Genomic DNA, 23,595 nt, shown 5'->3' with positions numbered 1-23,595 from the left:
AAGTTTGCCCATGCCTGCTCTATAAGGTACCCTATGTGTGTTTAGTATGTGCTAAATTTGATAAGAAATCTTCCCCTCACCACTTGCATGACCCTTCAATATCCATGTAAAGCAGGCATGAGCAAACTTCGGCCTTCCTCCAGGTGTTTTGGACTCCAAATCCCACCATTCCCAATAGTCTCAGTTCCTTCCCTCCCCTCCCCCCCAGCCACTTAAGCTTAAGGGGGAAAAGGAAAGGACCTGAACTGTTGGGAATGGTGGGAGATGGAGTCCAAAACACCTGGAGGAAGGCTGAAGTTTGCCCGTAGCTCTTCTAGGTCTTGGAAATCACAATAGATTTTCCCCATCTCTACTGGCAGAGGACTATTTATCACAGAAAGCAGTGGTGTAGTACCTTTCTTCCTCATAGCTTCCTCCATTTCTGGGTTCCGTGTGACCATCACAACCTTCACCATCAAGTTATTGCCACCTTGCCGGATCATGTTGACAACTTGTCGATGACCAACCTTCACCACATTCTGTCCATTTACCTGAAGTAAAAGAATATGGTTAGGTGGCGGGTGTGTAATCAGGTCTGCTATTTCTAAACGCAGTGCTTCTGTCATTCTCTCCCACTAAGATCCCCATGTTTCTCCCAGTGAACAACAGAGCAGTTAAAGATCCTGGGGCCACCCAGTAAGATAGCCATAGATTCAGGACAGACAAATGATAAGTACGTTTCACACAATTCATTGAGAGATTTCAGTGTCTTAAGATGGGATAGTTGATACAGATTCAAGTGGCTTCAAAAAGGGTAAAATCAAATCAATGAGAATCAATGGCTATCAATGCTGGGCTTTAGTGCAGCAGGTTAACCACCAGCTGCAGTAAATCTTGCCAACTGAAATGTTGACAGTTCGAAGTCGAGGTCAGGGTGAGCTCCTGACCTTTAGCCCAGCTTCTGCCTACCTAGCAGTTCCGAAAACAGCAATGTGAGTAGATAAATAGGTACTGCTTAAGTGGGGAGATATTTAAGGCACCCATTAGGAAATATCAGAAAAGCGATCAAGGAGGAAGTTTACGAACAAAAAGCTCTTCAGCAGGGAAAGTGAAGCGACAGCACCCCCACAGCCTCCAAAATGCTGAAGATGGAAAGCCTCTCTCTCTATCTATATATATACATACATACATACATACATACATACACACGCACAGTTGCCTGTCTTGTCAGTGCATAACAGTATGTATAGGTCAATAATCAATAAATACCCTCCTTTGATAGAATTTACAAAAAGAAAAAAGACATAGAACACTACTTGGGAGAGAAATATTAAGTGACTGCTACAGAAATGTATAATTGTGAGTATTCATACCTGACTGAAATGCACTTGTATGAAAATGGCATATGCTCCAGCTAATGAATTACAATATTTCTAAACATAGTTTCCTGAGGAAGATTAAAAAAGACAAAACTGGTCGTGTGCTCTACAGACTCTTCAGTTCAACGGACTGACTTCACAAGCAGCAAATTTATGTTTAGTTTGTTACTCATTCTGATGTATGGAGCATTGACATTATACTTGTAAAATTGTACAGACCAGGCCTAGCACTGTTCATCCTGAGTAAGATTGCATGTTTTGTAGAGCAAATAGGTCTTAATAAAACAGACAACATGAAATATTTGGCACTGCAAGAACAACTCACAATCATATATTATTTCTGGGAAAATCTGTTCATTTCCCTTTTAAATATTGTTAGAACTCAAGTTAAGCTTATAAGGGAAAAGGAAGCTGGGGTGGTTGTAGCAGATGACGTCAACACAATTCAGCCATTATTCGTCACAGCAGTGAAAATATTATGGTGGTGGTAGTGGTATCTGAAGAAACACAATGGTACTTATATGTTTGCAATATGAACCATTCAATGAAATTCTACATGAAAACAATTGTTAAAACGAGTCATCAAAATGACAAATCTCTAAGTTGGATGAGGAAAAACTGTGGAAACATAAGTAAAATGTAAACGTTTCCCCTGACATTAAGTCTAGTCATGTCCGACTCTGGGGGGTGGTGCTCATCTCCATTTCTAAGCCAAAAAAACGGTGTTGTCCGTAGATGCCTCCAAGGTCATGTGGTCAGCATGATTGCATGGAGCACCATTACCTTCCTGTTGAAGAGGTAACTATTGATCTACTCACATTTACATGTTTTCAAACTGCTAGGTTGGCAGAAGCTAGGACTAACAGCAGAGCTCACCTCACTCTTTGGATTCAATCTACCAACCTTTGGCCAGCAAGTTCAGCAGCTCAGTGGCTTAACCCACTGCACCACTGGGAGCTCAAATATATGAAATATATGAAAAACTTAACCCATGGCTGTCTTACACAATAATTTGTCAGATCAAAAGGTAAGGGTTTCATGATATGCAGGCATAACCCAGTAAACAAAGCCTCTGACAATGAAGTTCCTTTTTACAAATCTTGCCCAGTCCTTGTCCTCCTTCTAGCTAGACTTCTAAAATGCATTAAACAATGGAATCAAGTTTGAGCTGGGAATGAATGGGGTTTTATTCTATCCATTCCTTGTATGGCTGTGTGGATGTGATCAGGCAAAGGTAAACTGCAATTTAATCCAGAATCCCTCCCTGAACACACATGAAAAGGAAAATAGTGAAAAGTGGGGAAAGCACATTAGTTTGCCCAACCACTTATTCCCAAAATGGCAGGTTAATCCTAGACCCACTGCACCACCGGGGCTCCTAAGGTTCCTAGGAGCTGAATTAATAGCATTGATACTACTATAATATTAGAAATAAAAGTAATATTTGTATATTGTTTAAATACTTTTTTAAAATAACTTTTAAAATGCTATCGTACACTTTTAATCTATATGGTTTTAGACTCTGAAAAATCCCTTCTGTTTCAATATGGGGGAGAAGATGCAATAAAAAAGAATAAAGGTTCAATTCAAAGTGCTGATTTTGACCTATTAAGCCATATAAAGCTCAGATTCAGATTATCTGAAGGCCTCCTCTCTGTCCCACCATCCTCACAGGTATATCTGATGGAAACACAAAAGAGGACCTTCTTAGTGGTTGTCCCTGCCAAAGAAGTTACACTATCACCCACTATTCTTTCTTTTTGAAGACAAGGGGAACAGTGGGTTAAACCACTGAGCTGCTGAACTTTGCTGACTGAAAAGTTGGCAGTTTGAATCTGGGAAGCGGGGTGAGCTCCCATTGTTAGCCCCAACTTCTGCCAACCTAGCAGTTCAAAAACAGGCAGATGTGAGTAGATCAATAGGTACCACTTCTGCGGGAAGGTAACAGCATTCCATGCAGTCATGCAGGCCACATGACTTTGAAGGCATCTATGGACAATGCCAGCTCTTCAGCTGAGAAATGGAGATGAGCACCACCCCCGAAAGTTGGACATGACTAGACTTCAAAGTGAAACCTTTACCTTAACTGAAAGACTTTTCTGTTTAGAAAGGCATTCGATGGTCTATATGAGACCTGTCCCACCAAACAATGTGCTGAATCTGCTAACTGTTGTGTTGGTGTATGCATGTTTTAATGAAACATATTTAAATCTGGTTTTAATGTGTTGTTTAATCTCATTTTAACTTTTCTATATTGTGGATTTTTAATTATATGTTTTTCAGTTTGTTGTAAGCCACTGGGAAGAAGTGGGAAAAATAACATCATCATCATTTAATAGTAACAACAGTCATTGTAGAAGCAGCAGCAGTAATACTAAGAATGAAAAAAAGAAGAAACATGGAGGAAGTACTTGTGGCAAACCATTACCTCAATGAGGAAATCCCCCATGCGGAGACCAGCACGCCAGGCCACGCCACCTTCATCCACTGATTCCAAATATTGCAGAGCGGGAAAAGCAGGGGTGGGTGTGAACTCCTCAATTGGGGTCTGCGCTGTAAAGAGAAAGATGTGTTAAATGATGCTCCTGGGAGCTAAGCATCTGTCAGATCGGGAACATGGAGGTGAGATGGTGACAGGATGGCAAGACAAGGGATTCTGGGTTTGTTTGGCATTTCTATAGCATTTACTACTTTGGAAAGCTTCTAAAGATTCACTACAGGTCCCCAATCTATTTTAAAGGCAAACAGTGGCAACAGAACTTGAGAAGGGTTCACAAAAGTCTTTAGACCAAACACCATTTCTTCCCATGCATTGCTAAGACATCACAGTTGGAAGGGCTGACCCAAACACATATAGACTCCAGTCTACATGCATAAGCCAAATGGATTGGCAGCAGAACCTTTCCATCAAGACTGGTAAGAGATTTGGGTCCTCTACTCCACCTGAAGAAAGCAGACAGCCTAGGAGGTCTAGGATATCCATATCTGAGAGTAGGAGGCAGACCTCTAGGTCGACGTTTCTCAACCTGGAGGTCGGGACCCCTGGGGGGGGGGCTGTGAGGGGGTTTCAGAGGGGTCGCCAAGGACCATCGAAAATACATGTTTCAGATGGTCTTAGGAATCCCTTTGGCAGAGAAGGCTGATCTCTGCTTGTCCTTCTCTTCATTTTTGGAAACAGATTGCAAATTCTCCCACCAAAAGGGAGGATTCACCATCAGCCAACCTCTCAGCCAAGGGGAGGATTGTTTCTGAGACTCCAAGCAGGGAGGGGAGAGCAGGCGTGCTCAACGCATGGCAGTATGGTGCACCTGTACGGGAAAGGGAGAGCATATAAGGCTGGAAGAAGACTCGCGCCAGCAAGTCATTTCAAGGCATGGCAGTTCTGTGTGGGAAGTTTGGCCCAATTCTATCATTGGTGGGATTCAGAATGCTCTTTGACTGTAGGTGAACTATAATTCCCAGCAACTAAAACTCCCAAATGACAAAATCAATCCCTCCACAACCCCACCAGTATTCAAATTTGGGCATATTGGGTATTTCTGCCAGTGAATGAAAATACATCCTGCATATCAGATATTTACATTACGATTCATAACAGTAGCAAAATTACAGTTATGAAGTAGCAACGGAAATAATGTTATGGTTGGAGATAACTACAACACGAGGAACTGTATCAAGGGGTCACAGAATTAGGAAGGTTGAGAAGCACTGCTCTAAGTCAAGGTACATCTTGGAGATGAATTTCAGCACCAATCTCTCTTGCTTTTGAGCACAACCTAACCCTTGATGCTCAAATATAATGCAAGCCACAGATAAAGAGCTGGAAAGCTAAATCATTCATTTGGGTGGTAAAACCTGCTACCCACTCTCGTCACCATTTTCCTGCCATCCCACAGCTTTGGACAAAGAAGGGATGGTACTGTTCCTTTTTGGGCTCTTGTTCTCCTCAACCAACTCTCCCTCTGTCCCATTTGGTGCAGGGAGGGTCATGACAGATTAGCCAACCCTCATCAACTAATTCTGAGGATGTGCCAGGTGGAGGTGGGCAAGCAGTCAAGTGGAGACTTGGACTTCTTTGATAGACAGACCCTAGCAGTCTTAATCTCCAAGGGTAACACAAACTCCCCCTCTCACCCTTGGCCCCTCTTAGCACAAAGCCAAAGCCTTCATTGTCCTTCTTCTGCAGCAGCACCGTCTTCTCTTTAATGATGTAGTCACTACAAAGGAAAAAAGACAATAAAGATAGGTTAGGAGCCAGCAAGATTTCAAAGAGAATTTCCAATTCAGGTTTTCTTCTGCTCTCTCTCTCTCTCTCTCTCTCTTCCAATGCACAGAGAATAACCAGAGCATATTACACTGCCCCCACACTCCTCATGCTGCCAAGATAACATCATTCATGCAGGGCATCCGTGGTGCGCCAGGTCTGCACAACTTGTTGGCTCTAAAGCACCCATCCTTTCCCCTCCTCCCATGCTGGTCCAAACCTCAGCTGCTGCAAGTAGAGCATCTTTTACTCAACTGTAACCAGAAAACCCACTGCAAGGGGCAACACGCTCATCAAGATTCTGAAAGGGCATCCAGAAGGCTTGGCAAAGGGAAACCATAAGGCAAAATTGGGAAGATAATGAACATACTATTGCTGTACGAGCCTAACACTGCAAATGCAAATATGAACCTCTCTCTGCTGCACATAGCAGAGGCACTGGAAGTCTAGAACACACTGCAATGAGCTTTCTGGCAAGCAGAGGCGAGCAGCATCCTTTCACTGCAAACACAGAGGTCAGTCCACAGGGTAAAAACGCGGCCTGCTTGGAATGCACTGGGCAATGTTGCCTTTCCACAGCTCAGATAAAGACCAGAGCTTAAACTTCCCATTACACATACATCCTCATCAATATAGAGCCCCAGCACATAGGGTTCTACCATTATTAGTCTCATTCACAGGAAAGAAGATTGGCCAATACAGAAAACACTGCAAAGGCACATTCGCCAAGTGCAGTGGCTAGTGCACAGAATTTGTTATAAGCAGGGCATAGGAAATAGAGCTTATTGTGCCAGGCAACAGTTCTGTAACACATGCTATATTGTACGTTTTCTGAAGCTGCACCAAAATGGTGTGGGTTTCATAGGATTGTCCGAACACAAAGATTATAGGAATATTTGCACTTGCAAATATAGGACCTCCTACCAATACAAAACAGTACTGCCAATACGAAACACACTTGTGCTTTGTATAGTCTTCCTTCTGCATACTGCAGAAATAGTGCCACAAAGTAAGAAGCACAAGCAGCCAGTCGCTCTAGCAATAAGTGCACAAACCTCTGGAATTGCAAAAACAGCCATCACTGGAACAATCCTTCCAAACTACAAATGTAGTGCCCGCTGTCCATAATAATAGCAAATGCAAGCTTTGTAAGAATTATACAAAGTGAAGTTCACTATATAGGACAAAAATATTTCACAGTGCAGTGAGATGAAATGACCCAACATGCCCTCATCCTCAATAATGTTATCAGATTTTCAAACAGTAATAATGGGCAGCTGAAATTCATGGCATGCAAGGTTGACAATCAGGAACAAGTTTGTGTTATGTCTAAATACCAAATGAAAGTATTGATTTTAGTTAACTTAGCCATATATTTCACGGTAAAATTAACATATTATCTACACTGGGTTGCTGTGAGTCTTTTGGGCTATATGGCCATGTTTCAGTCGCATTCTCTCCTGACATTTCACCTGCATCTGTGGCTGGCATCTTCAGAGGTTTGTGGTCAGAGGTCCAAAGATGCAGGCAAAACATCAGGAGGGAATGCTACCGGAACATGGCCATACAGCCCCCAAAAATCACAGCAACCCAGTGATTTAGGCCATGAAAACCTTCAACGGCATATTGTCTATATGGCTGAATGAATGTTTGCCTACGTATGTTAATGCTGTAATCCGCTCTGAGTCCCCATGGGGAGAAGGGCGGAATATAAATAAAGTGTATTATTATTGCATTCATAAATGACAGAATGCATATATTTCTGTCTTTATGAAGTGCCCACATATCAAATTATAGGGTTTTTTTAGCCTTTCATTCAGACAATATAACAGGAAAAGCTTTCCAACCCTCATTAGGAGGCACTCCTTATAATAAGGGACACCTGCCAACCCCACAAGATCAAGATTTCTAACCTCAAATAACCCTACTCCTCAAAGGCAATGGCAGAAGAAATGATAGCAGATTCAAGTCTGAGCAACTCAAGAAATTGTGTCCCCAGAGTAGTAGAGCCATAGAGTTGGACGAAACCACAAAAGGCCATCCAACCCAATAATACCCAATCAAAGGACTCCCAACGTATATGCCCATATGAATGTGAGTGCCGTGTCTTTGAACAGTGAAAAAACACATACAGCCCAAACAGAAAGCACATAGATGTGCGATAATGCCCTTTACAAGCAGTAACTCTTGTGGTTAACAAAGGGTGATTTCCCAAGACACAGAGCACACATGAATAACTGTTACAAAGGAATATATATACTGCATTATATATAGATAGTTCACAGTGCTCTCAACTAAGCACTTCTGGCCAATTGCATACCCACAGAATTCCTCAAAAGCACACACACACCAATTCACTTCTCATTGAATACATTGTGATGCCGAACACCCCAAATATTTCAAAATTGAAAGCATACTACAATCCCAGTCTGTCTGCCTCCATCACATAATCCACAGAACTACTTAGGTTAAGAAGGCTTTGAGTAGTTGGTGACAACTGAAAGATATCTACAGGCTATTTACAGACGATTCATAACATTAGAAAAAGAAAATCCAACAAATGCTATGTTCAGCAAAGGACAAGAGGGATCCTCTCACCTCTGCAGGAGTCTACCGTGTACTATGCAGTTGTGGACAAGTCTACACAGGGACCACCAAACGCAGCATTGTCCAAACACGAATCAAGGAACATGAAATCACTGGAGATTACTTCAACTAGAGAAGTCAGCCATAGCAGAGCACCTGATGAACCAACTTGAACACAGCATATTATTTGAGAACACAGAATGCTGGACCATTCTGACAACCACCATGTCAGACTATACAGGGAAGCCACTGAAATCCACAAGCATGTGGACCATTTCAACAGAAAGGAGGAAAGCATGAAAATGAACAAAATATGGCTACCAATATTTTAAAAACTCTAAAATCAGACAGTAAATAGAGAACAACACTAAAAAAAAAACAAACCCCAAAGGGAATTCCAGACAAGAAATAATCAGGGCCAGCTAACACATCGCAACGAAGTATTCCCCCAGACAGTAGGCAGTCAAGCTGTGAAGCTGAAAGGCTATTCAATTCTAATCAAGGCACTCAATTGCAACATTTACACTTATCTCAAACAGACAAGGGTTTTTTCTCCCACCTTGGACATTCCACAGATATATAAAGCCCACTTGCCTAGCTTCCATCAAATCTCACAACCTCTGAGGATGCCTGCCATAGATGTGGGTCAAACATCAGGAGAGAATGCTTCTAGAACATGGTCATAAAGCCCAGAAATCTCACAGCGACCCAGTAATTCCAGTCATTAAAGCCTTTGACAATGAATTGAGACATAATGCGTCCTTATCCTGTTCAAGTCTGACCTTTTATGCTTCCATCAAGAGAAGGCAACCACAATTTGCAATAGTTTCAGGTTAGAAGTAGCCTGGGATGTTCTGGTGATCTTCATGTAACCAACCAGTAACAATAAATTATTATTATTTTCCCCATATCTGCTAAAAGATGGGAGCATGGTGCAAAGAATGGGGAAATCCTTGCACCATGCTCCTATCTTTTAGCAGACATAGGGGAAATAATAATAATAGGATTTAAAGATCGAACTGCAAAGACTCTGGCACAAGCCAGTAAAGGTGGTCCCAGTGGTGATCGGTATTTATTATATTTATTATTATTTATTTAAAACTTTTGTATCCCGATCTTCTCTGTAGAGGGACTCAGACCGGCTAACAGCAAGGATTCGATGCCAACAATACAGTCTAAAACATCATACAACAACAATAGAGTAAAATAAATATAGAATAAAATACATATAAGCCAATTCACCAAGGTAAAATCATGTCCAATGCTGGTACACTGGGTGCAGTGCCTAAAGACCTTGGCCTGCACTTAAAAACACATTTGGCACTGACAAAATTACCATCTGCCAGCTGCAGAAGGCCACCTTACTGGGATCTGCATGCATTATTCGTTGGTACATCACACAGTCCTAGACACTTGGGAAGTGTCCGACGTGTGATCCAATACAACAGCCAGCAGAGTGATCTTGTCTGCTGTGGACTCATCTTATTGTGTTTCAAATAATAATAATAACAACAAAAACAACAACTTTATTTTTGAACCCCACCTCCACCTCCTTGAAGGGACTCGGAGCGGCTTACATGGCGACAAGCCCAACAACATAATTAAAATAGCACATTAAAATTCAATAACAGCATCATAAAACAATATAAGACAACCAGATATATAACACAATATAAAAAATATGAAAAATATAAAAAAAAATACTCCTCAAGATGTCGATGCACTACAACGCTTATTGCCCCAATTCTTGACATGTTAGCTGGAATAATAGACAGCTAAAGCATTCAGAGGCTAACCACGTGTTTTCCCATCCAAACCTGATCTTAAAGATGATCATCAAGACAAGATATGGAGCACCGGTGGTGCAATGGGTTAAATCCTTGTGCTGACTGAAAAGGTGGCAGTTCGAATCCAGGGAGCGGGGTAAGCTCCTGTCTGTCGAGCTCTAGCTTCCCTTGCAGTGACATGACAGAAGCCTCTCACAGGATGGTAAAACATCAAACATCTGGACATTCCCTGAGCAACATCCTTGCAGATGGCCAATTCTCTCACACCAGAAGCAACTTGCAGTTTCTCAAGTCACTTCTGACATGAAAAAAAATCAAGACAAGATCATGATGGGAAATGGCCACGGATACAGCCTCACAAAGAAGCCAGTAGAGCTGTTTCAGAAATAACCTCTATCTTTCACTTGCATTTGGGGCACGCTGAAAACTGTAACTGAATGCCTAAGACTCTCTTTCTCACAAAGCCATTCGCAAGTTCTCTACAAAAGCCCATGGTTAAGCAAGGCCTTGGAAACATCTAGCCTGGATTCCTAACCTAAACCATGACACAACTCAACCAGCTTCATAGAACTGCAGTTTTCACCACTGCAGTATAAGAGTAAAGGGATTTGGATCTCAATCTTCTAATTAAAAAAGGAAAGTGACTGCCTTATTCTGCTGAATACAATATATGCAGGGGTAGGCTAATGCTCTGACAGGAAAAACCTGCACGTACCTCAAATGTGGGTGTGCACAACAGCATGTCTGGCACGCTGAAATGTTCACAAGTCAATATAGACTCATTCACAGCACCAAATATACTAGAAGTCATATTATGTCTATGCATTTGAGTATGTACATTTGCATCTGGATGAATATATCTCATATGCAGTGACACATACCTTTACATCACACATGGGCAAACTTTGACCCTCCAGGTGTTTTCGATTTCAACTCCCACAATTTCTAGCAGCCTACATTTAGCTGGGGTGGTAGGCTATTAGGAATTGTGGGAGTTGCAGTCCAAAACACCTGGAGGGCCGAAGTTTGCCCATGCCTGCTTTGCATGAATATTGAAGCCTCATGTAAGTGGGGAGGGGAAGATGGTTTATCATATTTAAAACATACTAAACACATGCATAACTTTTATTTATTTATATACTATATTTATATATCACCCTTCTCAGCCTGCAGGCGACTCAAAGCCTTGTGTGACAACTGTTTGCAAACACTAGATAGGCACAACAATAACTACATATATGTGCCAACAGAGTACATGTTTCAAATGTCCAGGATGGGTCAAAGGTCACAAAGGAGTTTCCATATATGATAATGATTACCATGTTTATATATGGAATATTACAATACCATATCATCATATACCATAGCATCATATACAGCAGGCATGGGCAAATCTCAAGGTGTTTTGGACTCCAACTCCCACAATTCCTAACAGCCTACCATCCCAGCTAAGTGCAAGGTGGGCCAAAGGTCACAAAGGGGTTTCAATATATAATATTGATTTCCATTTTTGTTTTTAATTTACAATACCATAGAATTATATACAGCAGGTATGGGCAAACTTCAGCCCTCCAGGTGTTTCGGACTCCAACTCCCACAATTCCTAACAGCCTACCGGCTGTTAGGAATTGTGGGAGTTGGAGTCCGAAACACCTGGAAGGCCAAAGTTTGCCCATGCTGGATATACAGTATATAGAGGACACAAATTTACATTACATGTGAAAAATCCAATCTCGTAAATGTCATCCAACACCATAGCATCATATACAGTATATGCAGGATCCTTTTGTGACTTCTGGTGCAGCCTGTACATACTCAGTTGCACAGAACAGGCACAAGCCGAAGAGATATGTGAAACTGAACACAAGCATGCAGGCACAAAAACGCTTGCCAGGAATGTGTGTATATTGCACACTCAATGGCTTTTAGTCCTCATCATCATGTGGTCCAAAGCTGACCGGCCTCAGGTTCAGAGGTCCAGCTACCTATCAGCCATGTTCTTCAATTTACCTATGGACAGATTGGCATCCTGTCCAGCGAGACTAAGGACACCCTCCCCATAAACACACACAACCTCACTACCTCTGAGGATGCTTGCCATAGATGCAGGCGAAACGTCAGGAGAGAATGCCTTTAGAACATGGCCATAAAGCCAAAAAAACCTACAACAACCCAGTGATTCCGGCCATGAAAGCCTTCGACAACACACAACATAGACGGCGCTTTGCCTTCCTAGAATGCCTGACCATCCATAGTAATCTCAGAGTACATTACCGCGCAGGCAGGATCATTAATCAATAGTGAGGCTGTCTGCAGTGGATGGCGCCTGTGCATGCCCAAGCCCAGCTTCACACCCACAGCAGGCATTCAGGCAGGCACACGCTTCCCTCCGGCCCTGGCCGGTCCCAACATGCAGACCCAGAAAGGCCATCCCTTTGACCACCACCACCACACCCCAATGGGGGAGCCGCTAATTAACATGCACACATCCCTGTGCAAACCATCCCAGGAGCACTCTTGCCCTTCCTTAGCAAAGCAGACCCAGAAAGGCCATCCTTTTGACCACCACCACCACACCCCATTGGGGAGCCGCTTATTAGCATGCACACATCCCTGTGCAAACCATCCCACCAGCACTCTTGCCCTTCCTTAGCATAGAACAGATGCCTGAAAGAGAGACACACATACACACACCAACCAGGATGCAGACACACAGAGAAAGAGAGAGAGCCTTCACTGACGCACAATCTCTCAGGAAGACACATATAGATAGATGGATAGATAGACACACACCTTTCCAGATGAGGCATGTTCCTTCCCTGGCTGCTGCGCCGCCGCCGGCGCGCACGCGGACGCGGACGGGCGCACGCGCGCGCGCTCCCGAGAGCCAGTCTTGTTTGGCAAGCGCTTTGCAAAGCCAACCCACCCAGCATCATCGTTTCTCTCAATTCTCCCCTTCTCTCTCTTTCTCCTTCCACATCCATCCCTATCTCTATCTATCTATCCATCTATCCAGGAGGGCGCACGCGGGCTCAATGGCCGTATATCTATACCTATCTCTATATACATGGAGCAGTGGAGGGGCGGCTGAATGGCTGCATGAATGGCGGGCGCGCGGGCGTGAATGGGCTGCGGAGGACGGGCGCGAGGCAAAAAAAAAAAAAAAAAAGCCCACATAGGATGAATGGGGCAGAAGCATGAATGGGGTAGGGATTAATCATGGGAGGGGGGAGTGAGACAGAGCTAGTGCTGCTGGGCCCCACTATATATGATCTATACATGTGTGTGTATGTGCTCTTCCTTTTGCCTCCTGCCGCCCGTACCTGTAGATGTACCAGACGCTCCGGCGCCTTGGCCCCAAGGCCGGCCAGCTGGACGAGAGGGCCGGCTGCTGCTGCTGCTGGTGGTTGTGGTGGTGCTGCGGACTCCTGCTCTCATAGCGGGCCATGGCTCTTCCGCTGCTGCTGCTCCCCCCGCCGCTCCCGCCGCCTCCGTGGGGCCCAGCCACATTCTAGGGGCGCGCCGGGGTGGGATGATGGCAACGGCGGCAGGAGCAGGAGCGGCGGCGGCGGGAAGGCTGCGCCATCCTCACTCACATCGTGGCAAGGCCGAGATCCCGGGCAAGGAAGGCCCGCCGGCCGGCCTGGTTCATGGGCAGCCGGAGCCGAGTCCGACAACGCCGCCGCCACCGCCGCCGGAGCGAGCGGGAGAGCGCACGCCGAGCAGCCGGCACGCTGAATGCCTGCCTGGCTTAACCCCTTCCGCGCAGCAGCAGCAGCAGCACCAGCACCCGGCACCCAGGCACTGCAGGAAGCCCCAGGCAGGCAGGCAAGGCAAGCAGGCCCAGCAGGCTCAGTCCTCGAGGCGCCTCTGAGCATGTGCAGAGTGCCCGGCGCGGAAGGAAGGCACGCAGCTCTCTCCCTTCCACATATCCATGGCGCGTTAAGTTCCAGGCTTCACTTTGACTGCATTGATGGATGACATTACAGCAGGCACTCAGTTAATGTAGTTTCTGGTTGCTTGACAATCGATATCTTCTATCTTCTAATTGTGGCAAGTTCTTGGTGGGATGGCCATACCAAGCAGGGCCGTAGCCAGAAAAAAAATTCGGGGAGGGTTGACAATTTCGGGCGGGGGGGGGGGGGGTGTGTGAAAATTTTGGGGAGGGTTGAAAATTTGGGGTGGGGGGGGGGTGGGGTTGAAACCTGCCTCCAGCGTGAAGTGGTTTCACGCTGAAGCCAAGAGCACAGCAGGGGGCAGAGCAACCTTCAATAGCCTGCAGCTCCACCCCTGTCAACCACCTCCACCAAGTCTGGCCTCCTTAATGAGAGCATTCAACACACACACCCCCAACTTGGTTGCTTCACTACATCAGCTATTGCTGCAAGTAATGACAATGTGAATAAATTACCAATATTTGCTTGACATAGTGCTTACAGTTCTGGAGGGACTCTTAAGTTTTTGCATCTCATAGACTTAGCATGGGGATTTGGTTAACCAGTTAAAATTCATGAGTAAACCAGTTTTTTTAAAAAAAAATCTGAAACATTTCGAACATTTGGGGGGGGGGGGTGTTGAACCCCTAAAACCACCCCCTCACTACAGGCCTGATACCAAGCCACCTTGTCTCTCTCCTGACGAATCTGTACAAGGACTAAGTTGCAACAGTAAGAACTGACCAGGGAACAACAGACTGGTTCAAGATTGGGAAAGGCATTTGGCAAGGCTGCATACTCTCACCCAACCTTTTTAACTTGTATGCAGAACACATCATGCGATGTGCGGGGCTTGAAGAATGCAAGGCTGGGGTGAAAAACATCAACAACCTCAGATATGCAGATGACACCACTCTGGTGGCCGAAAGCAAGGAGGAGCTGAGGAGCCTTCTAATCAAGGTGAAAGAAGAAAGCGCAAAAGCCGGGTTGCAGCTAAACATAAAAAAAACCAAGATTATGGCAACAAGAATGACTGACAACTGGAAAACAGAGGGAGAAAATGTGGAGGCCGTGACAGACTTTGTACTTCTAGGTGCAAAGATTACTGTAGATGCAGACTGTGGCCAGGAAATCAGAAGACGCTTACTTCTTGGGAGGAGAGCAATGTTCAGTCTCGATAAAATAGTAAAGAGTAGAGACATCAGACTGGCAACAAAGATCCGCCTAGTCAAAGCCATGGTATTCCCTGTAGTAACCTACGGATGTGAGAGCTGGACCTTAGGGAAGGCTGAGCGAAGGAAGATACATGCTTTTGAGCTGTGGTGTTGGAGGAAGGTTCTGAGAGTGCCTTGGACTGCGAGAAGATCCAACCAGTCCATCCTCCAGGAAATAAAGTCCGACTGTTCACTGGAGGGAAGGATACTAGAGACAAAGCTGAAGTACTCCGGCCATATCATGAGGAGACAGCAAAGCCTAGAAAAGACAATTATGCTGGGGAAAGTGGAAGGTAAAAGGAAGAGGGGCCGACCAAGTGCAAGAAGGATGGATGGCATCCTTGAAGTGACTGGACTGACCTTGAAGGAGCTGCGGGTGGTGATGGCCGACAGGGAGCTCTGACGTGGGCTGGTCCATGAGGTCACAAAGAGTCGGAGACAACTGAATGAATGAACAGCAACATCTTCTATCTATATCAGTGGTTCTCACCCTGTGGGTCCCCAAGTGCTTTGGCCTACAACTCCCAGAAATCCCAGCCAGTTTGCCAGCTGTTAGGGTTTCTGGGAGATGAAGGCCAAAACATCTGGGGACCCACAGGTTGAGAACCACTGATCTCTATATAATATAAGTCAAGTGTATGTATGTATGTGGGTATGTGGCAGCTTTCAGACTGGCTCCCACTTTCACAGGCCACTGCAACCTCCATGGGTGATGGACCTGGACCAAACTTGGCATACATAATCCCCATGACCCCCTTTACGTCCTGGTTAGGTTTGGGGGAGCATGGACAAAGGATGATGGGATTTATAATAATATAATAATGGTAATAAAACTTTATTTATACTCCGCCACCATCTCCCCAAGGGGACTCGGGGTGGCTTGCATGAGGCCAAGCCCAACAACACATCAGTAAAAACAAAACAGCAAGCAAATAAGACAGTACAATTAATATCACTCACATATACACAATAACACAGAGAATTTAAAACCTTATGGCCAGATTTGTAGTATTATTATTTTATTATTTACAGTATTTATATTCCGCCCTTCTCACCCCGCTGAGGACTCAGGGTGGATTACAATGTACATATACATGGAAACATTCAATGCCATAGACACACAACATATATAGACAAACACACAGAGGCTATTTAACTTTTCCAGCTTTTATGAGGGTATTCTGGCCACCAGGGGAGCTATCACTTCACTGTCCATTTGTGACACTGATAGAGTACTTCCTCATTCTTTCGCTTGCTTGCTGGAGATTTTATGGCATCATAAATTAGTTAAATTAGCCTCCCCACATAAGTGGTACCTAAATTTCCTACTTGACAGATGCTACTGTCTTTCAGACTGCAAAGGTCAACAGCAAGCTACACAATAGTCAGAAGCTCACTCCAACCCGTTCTGGCTTCAAACTCATGACCTTTCGGTCAGTAGTGACTCCCAGCCAGCTGCATCACAAGGATGGTAAAACATCAAACATCCAGGCGTCCCCTGGGCAACATCCTTGCAGATGGCCAATTCTCTCACACCAGAAGCGACTTGTAGTTTCTCAAGTTGCTCCTGACACAGACAAAAAGAAGTCCTTTAGTGGGATTCTGGTTACCAGTCAACCACTTGAAAGACCTGGAGATTATTAGAGAACAATTCGTCAACAATTTTCTGTGCCTCCTGTACAATTCTTTCAAACCCTTCGGTTCCCACAGACCTCTGCGGCCCCCAACAAAGACCGATAAAGACCAAACTTGGCACACAGAGCCCCCATGACCCACTCTACATCCTACTGCGGTTTGGAGGAGGATGGACCACGGACAATGGGACTCTCAGTATCTTCACCACTGAGAGTCACATAAATAACTGATAAAGACCAACCTTGGCATATAATGCCTTTCTCAAATAACCCGGGCACAGCCGGGTCCCAAAGCTAGTTGCTAATTTATTTATTTATTATTTATTTACTGTATTTGTATACTGCCCTTCTCAGCCAATTGGCAACTCAAGGCAGTTTCCAACAAATCAGTATACATAAAACATAATAGATAAAAAAAACATTAAACAGTGTAAGACATCACAAAAGCAATAAAAGCAACATCATCAGCGTTTCATTATTCTCAAGCACTGTCCAATTCTATTGTCAGGTCATTCAATTTCCTATATTCAATTTCCGGAGGACCTCCAAAGGCTAGAGGAATGGTTCCCAACCTTATTTTGACCAGGGCCCACTTGACCAGGGCTCACTTTGACCAGGGACCCCTCCCCAACATAATAATAATAATAATAATAATAACAATCCAGCATATATATCTAATTTACTGTGACATACGCCCTTTCTTTTTATGTCAGTAAGATAATAATAATAATAATAATAATAATAATAATAATAATCTTTATTTATACTCCGCCACCATCTCCCCGAAGGGGACTCGGGGTGCTTAACATGAGACCAAACCCAATGATACAATACAATAACATAAAATACAGAATGCAGACAACAAATTTACATGAGAATAAAATACATACAGTAGCAAAATAAAATAAATAAAGCAAATCAACACAATATAACATCGAACAGAATGGTCAGGCCAAAAGGAGGAAGTAAAATGATAAAACCCTGGATGAGGTAGGAATAGAAGAAGTGTAATTGAGGGGAGCCCAGAAAGGATGCAACAGGAGGCGGCAACGAAGTATGTCCCAAAGAAAAAGAAAACCAAGAAGGCAAAATGTGTGCTGAGACAGTGGAAGTAGCCCAAGAAAGAAGGAAAGCGAAAGGAAACAGTGATAGGGGAGATATGCCCAATTAAATGCACAATTCCAGAGGTTAGCCAGAAGAGATAAGGAACTATTTTTAAACAAGCAACTCATGGAAGTGGAAGAAGACAACAGAATAGGAAGGACAAGAGACCTCTTCCAGAAAATTAGGAACACCAGAGGTAAATTTCAGGCAAAAATTGGTATGAAAAAAACCAAGATGGCAAGGACCTAACAGAAGCTGAAGAGATCAAGAGAAGGTGGCGAGACTATACAGAAGATCTGTATAGAAAGGATAATAATATCAAGGATAGTTTTGGTGGTGTGGTGAGTGAATTAGAAACAAACATCCTGAGGAGTGAGGTTGAATGGGCCTTAAGAAGCATTGCTAACAACAAGGAAGCAGGAGACGACGGGATCCCAGCCGAACTGCTTAAAATCTTGAAATATGATGCGTCAATGTGATGCATGCCATATGCCAGCAAATATGGAAAACACAAGAATGGCCATCAAACTGGAAAAAATAAACTTATATCCCCATACCAAAAGAGGGAAATGCTAAAGAATGCTCAAACTTTCGTATAGTGGCACTTATTTCACATGCCAGTAAGGTAATGCTCAAGATCCTGCAAGGAAAACTCCAGCAATACATGGAGATAGAGTTGCCAGATGTACAAGCTGCGGTTAGAAAAGGCAAAACAAAACACCTTGTCTCTCTCCTGAGGAATCTGTATAAGGACCAAGTAGCAACAGTAAGAACTGACTATGGAACAACAGACTGGTTCAAGATTGGGAAAGGCGTACGGCAGGGTTGTATACTCTCACCCGGCCTATTCAACTTGTATGCAGAACACATCATGTGATGTGCGGGCTTGATGAATGTAAGGATGGGTTAAAATTGCTGGAAGAAGCATTAACTACCTTAGATACGCAGATGATACCACTTTGATGGTCGAAAGCGAGGAGGAGCTGAGGAGCCTTCTAACTAAGGTGAAAGAAGAAAGTGCAGTTAAACATTAAAAAACCAAACTGATTGATAACTGGCAAATAGAGGGGGAAAACGTGGAGGCCATGACAGACTTTGTATTTCTAGGTGCAAAGATTACTGCAGATGCAGACTGCAACCAGGAAATCAGAAGATGTTTACTTCTTGGGAGGAGAGCAATGACCAGTCTCGATAAAAGAGTGAAGAGTAGAGACATTGCACTGGCAACAAAGGTCCACATAGTTAAAGCAATAGTATTCCCAGTAGTAACCAATGGATGTGAGAGCTGGACCATAAGGAAGAGTGAGCGAAGGAAGAGAGATGCTTTTGAACTGTGGTGTTGGAGGAAAATTCTGAGAGTGCCTTGGACGACGAGAAGATCCAACCAGTCCATTCTTCAGGAAATAAACCCTGACTACTTATTGGAGAGGAGGATATTAGAGACAAAGATGAAGTACTTTGGCCACATAATGAGAAGACAGGAAAGCTTAGAGAAGACAATGATGCTGGGGAAAATGAAGGGGCCAACGAAGGGCAAGATGGATGGATGGTATCCCTGAAGTGACTGGCTTGACTCTGAAGGAGCTGGGAGTGGTGATGGCCGACAGGGAGCTCTGCCGTGGGCTGGTCCATGAGGTCACAAAGAGTCGGAAGTGACTGAACAAATAAACAACAACAACAAAAATAAAATAAAGAGGAAGGAGGTTTGTGGACCAGATTTTCATTCTCACGGCCCACTGCTGGGCTGTGTCCCACATGTTGAGAACAATTGGGCTAGAGACAGGTTCCCTCTAGAAATATTTCTGTCCTCCATGCAACTCTATGGAGTCTTCCTTCCTCAGAGTGGATCTGGAGGACTCAGGAGGGAGAACGATCCATAATCACATCTGGAAAAGCTAAACTCACAACAGTTATGATATACCCATTTCTCCATTGAAGGAGAGTGAGCATGATGTAGTGGTTTGTGGTTTGTGTGTCAGACTCGGACTCTAAGGAACAGGGTTCAAATCCCCTTATTGGCCATGGAAACCCATTGGGTGACCTTAGGTAATTCACACTCTTTCAGCTTCAAATGGATGCACAACCACCACCACCCCTTACACACATAGACCAGTCTTGCCAAGGAAACTCCATAATAAGGTCATCTTAGGTTTGCCGTAAGTTGGAAACAACTTGAAGGTACATAACAACGAACACAGTCTGCAAAAGAGACCTATGTATCTCCCTGTCCTATTCTACAGCTTCCCACCCAAGACTTCTTGTCTGTGGCACTCAGGGATATGTGGGAGTAGGTTTCTTCATTCCATGTGTGGGGATTTCTTTTTCAAATGGGGTCATGTAGTACTCACTCTAGAAGAAGACAGCTGAGAAAATCAAATTGTCTTTAGAATCAGGTGACAGATGTCCTGAGCCTAATGGCAGAGAGCTTCCTATCATTCCTGACCAAACCGAGACCAACGAAAATGGGAGGCAGTAGCAGCCAGAGGGGACATGAGTTCTCCATCCACCCCTCTGCTTGAAAGCACTGAAACATAACTAAAAATAATAGTTGGGGCTTAATAAATGCTACCTTATCCTAACAATGGCAACAGGAGTAGCTATGCATTGTTGTGATAAGATGGAGCATTGAACATGTAATCATTTGGATTATAGTTCCCAAAATTCCCTAGGATTCCGGGAGGCGTGGTCCAAGAATCTCTTTCCAAGCTGTGGAGCTAGAGCAGACATGAGCAATCTTCGGCCCTCCGGGTGTTTTGGACTTCAACTCCCAACAATTCCAAACAGTCTCAGGCCCTTCCCTTTCCCCCCTCAGCCACTTAAGTGGAAGGGGGCCTGAGGCTGTTAGGAATTGTGGGAGTTGAACTCCAAAACATTTGGAGGGCCAAAGCTTGCTCATGTGTGAGCTAGAACAATCCAAAGAAGAAAAAGGATCTTTTGGTTTTCTGTAGGTTTGGCAGCTGCTTGTCACTAACCTGGGAACACTTGCACTGATGCATCCTACCCCAAATAAGCATGTGCTTAGTGCAAAAATAATGGCTTAATATGTTTAGGAATTATGAGCCTGCCATGGGGTTTGTTCCCAAGTAAAGAGAGCACAGCACTCCTAATGTTTTGCGTTACAAGTCAATACAGCTTCAGAGAGTGATATTTACTTTCAAATAAATGACTTCTAGGGTTGTGGCTCTGAGCTACAGTTCTGTTGTGGCAACTGACTTAGGAGAAAATTGCACTATTTTTAATGAGGCTATAAATCACACTTGCTAGTGAGGTTAAGGTTTATTACTGCAACAGTCCTCTCGTCTTCTTTGTCATATTCTTCCAGCTATAGAACAACCTTTCTTTTCTCATCCATATTTGAAATATGTAGATCTTGTTCAGTTAAGAGTATTCATACTCAATAACCATGTATTATTGTTATCCATGCACAGTTATGTTATTATTGCAGTTACCATTCATACAGATAAGCAGGCAAGCTTGTAAACCACCACTTGAAATAATTTCTGCTTATTTGAAAGTACTTCCCCTATGGAGATAGTTCTACCAAAGTTGGCATTAAAAAAAAAAAGCCACAGATGGTTAACATGCATGGGTGTAGACCAGGCATTTGTGTAGGCCAGGCTATTAGGAATTGTGGGAGTTGGAGTTCAAAACACCTGGAGGGCCAAAGTTTGCCTATGCTTGGTGTAGACACAAGGGTTTACAAAGTTGTTGCTTGCAAGCTGTGATACACAGTTGTTGCTTTGCAGGTTCCACAGAACATGGGACAATACAAGAAGAGAAGGAATAGCTTACTTTGTATAAAGGAATGCACTCTTTCGGAATACAAGGATCCCTTGACAAGCACACTGAAAGAGTAGATGAGTTACTAAACAAAGTTAGAATTTAAGGCAAAGCTGGTGAACCACTGGGTTCTGGTCCTAAACCCCTATAATGAACAAACCTCTTCTTGCCACCTTCCCCATTCCTCTGGTCCATTTTTTCTTAAATTTGCTTATGTACTTGCAGTATAGCTAATTATGTAGACCTATAACCTCTTTTGGAGAAATATGCAGAGGTTGTTCTAGAACAGGTAAAGGCAAACCCAGGCCCGGGGCCCCTTGGGCTGTTTTCTCAGCCCCTCTTTCACACACACCATCCCATCCCCCCTTCCTCTCTTTCCTCCCTCCCTCTCTTTCTCAATCCGTCTTCCCTTCCCTTCCCTTTTGTCTTTCCTTCCTTCTCTCTTTCCTCCCTCCCTCCTTTCCCTTCCACCCTTTCTTCCATCCATCCTTCTCTTCTTCCCTTCTTGTCTTTTTTCCTTTCCTCCTGGGGGGTGTTTAGCTGGGAGAAGAGAAGGTAGAGAGGGAACATGAGAACCATGTTTCAAGATTTTGATGGGGGTCCCTTTTAGGAGGAAGAGGGGGGGGGGGGACTGACTTTCTGCTGCTCTAGAGACCAGGGCACAAAGGAGCAAAGGTTTCAAATGGCAGGGAAAGAGATTCAACTGAAAAGATTAGGAAGAGTAAGAGCTGTTGAAGAGTGGCATAGGCTGCCTCAGAGTGTGGTGGAGTCTCCTTCTCTGGAGGCTTTTCCGCAGAGGCTGTCAATTGAGTGTGCTTTGGTTGTGCCTTCTGGCATGGCAGGGGGTTGGACTGGATAGGGGTCTCTTCTCATTCTAAAATTCTATATCAGAAGTAGGCAATACGGGGTCTAATGGATACACTTTTTCTCTCCCATCCACCATCTCATCCTGATGGAGGCCAACCTTTTGGAATCCAAACGTTTCCCGTCTTCACTTTCTGCCTCCGAAAGAGAAGAGGAAGGGGAGGAAAGGGCAGGGAGGGGACTTGAGGAGAACCCCCTTCCTCCCGGCCCGGCCATCCCATCCTACTCTGGCCTGCCATCTGGCCCCCAAGTTAGAAAAGTTGCCCACACCTGTTCTAGAATAAGACATTGCTTGGTCGGACTTGAAACACTACTATAACATTATATATTAACCGCCATTATGTACAGCTATGAAGCGTTCACCTTTAGAAGGTCAATAATGTCTGCATAATCTGCTATAGTTATATTTAAGTGCAGAGGAGCACACAAAGCAGCCGTATGTTAGACAATGAAGCCCTACAAGGCTTCTAATGAAAAAATGCAAAAGAAAAGCAGCTTCAAGAAGGTATATTTTGAATACAGAAGCAATGTAGTGAGTGTGCATAACCTTTCCCCTTCACATTTTACTTTATGAATCTCTGCCCCAGCATTGTTCTTTTTCTTACATACATTCTGCTCTCTTTCTCCCTTTGACACAAACAGACAGGCTGCTTTTCCCTCTGGAACATTCAAGGTGCATGTTTACTCTCATAAATTCACCAGTAAGTAAGAATCTTTCTATGGTAAATTAAACACTGCAACTACTGCAATATTAAACTCTTTTTTGCCCCTGGCTGGATAAATGGGACAACACCCAAACTATGCATTAAGTTCTCATTCGTTCTTTCACACAAATGCAAATGTGTTCAGTAATCTTCCATGATGGAGCCCCCGGTGGTGCAGTGGGTTAAAGCACTGAGCTACTGAACTTGCTGACCAAAAGATCAGCGGTTCAAATCCAGGGAGTGGGATGAGCTCCTACTGTTAGCCCTAGCTTCTGCCAACCTAGCAGTTCAAAAACATGCAAATGTGAGTAGATCAATAGGTACTGCTTCTGCGGGAAGGTAACGGCGCTCCATGCAGTCATGCT

General features: G+C 44.1%; 1 protein-coding gene across 5 annotated transcripts in view; it reads right to left on the bottom strand.

The window, feature by feature from the left end:
- The window catches only part of SHANK1 (SH3 and multiple ankyrin repeat domains 1), a 157,904-nt gene that overhangs the window by 25,229 nt on the left and 109,080 nt on the right, over positions 1 to 23,595 (bottom strand). For all 5 annotated transcript variants that reach the window (XR_009631735.2, XR_010910150.1, XM_060780704.2 and 2 more), the window contains exons 15-17: positions 5,493 to 5,575; positions 3,787 to 3,911; positions 395 to 530 (exon numbers count right to left, since the gene is read on the bottom strand). Coding sequence is in view for 3 of the 5 variants with exons in the window: in XM_060780704.2 (XP_060636687.2) it covers positions 395 to 530; positions 3,787 to 3,911; positions 5,493 to 5,575 (344 nt within the window). In the remaining 2 variants the exon portion in view is untranslated. The remainder of the gene's footprint in view (positions 1 to 394; positions 531 to 3,786; positions 3,912 to 5,492; positions 5,576 to 23,595) is intronic.

Source organism: Anolis sagrei, chromosome 6, assembly GCF_037176765.1.
Source record: "Anolis sagrei isolate rAnoSag1 chromosome 6, rAnoSag1.mat, whole genome shotgun sequence".
Lineage (NCBI taxonomy): Eukaryota > Metazoa > Chordata > Lepidosauria > Squamata > Dactyloidae > Anolis > Anolis sagrei.
Note: the sequence above shows the minus strand (reverse complement) of the source record. Positions and strands in the feature narration are given on the sequence as shown.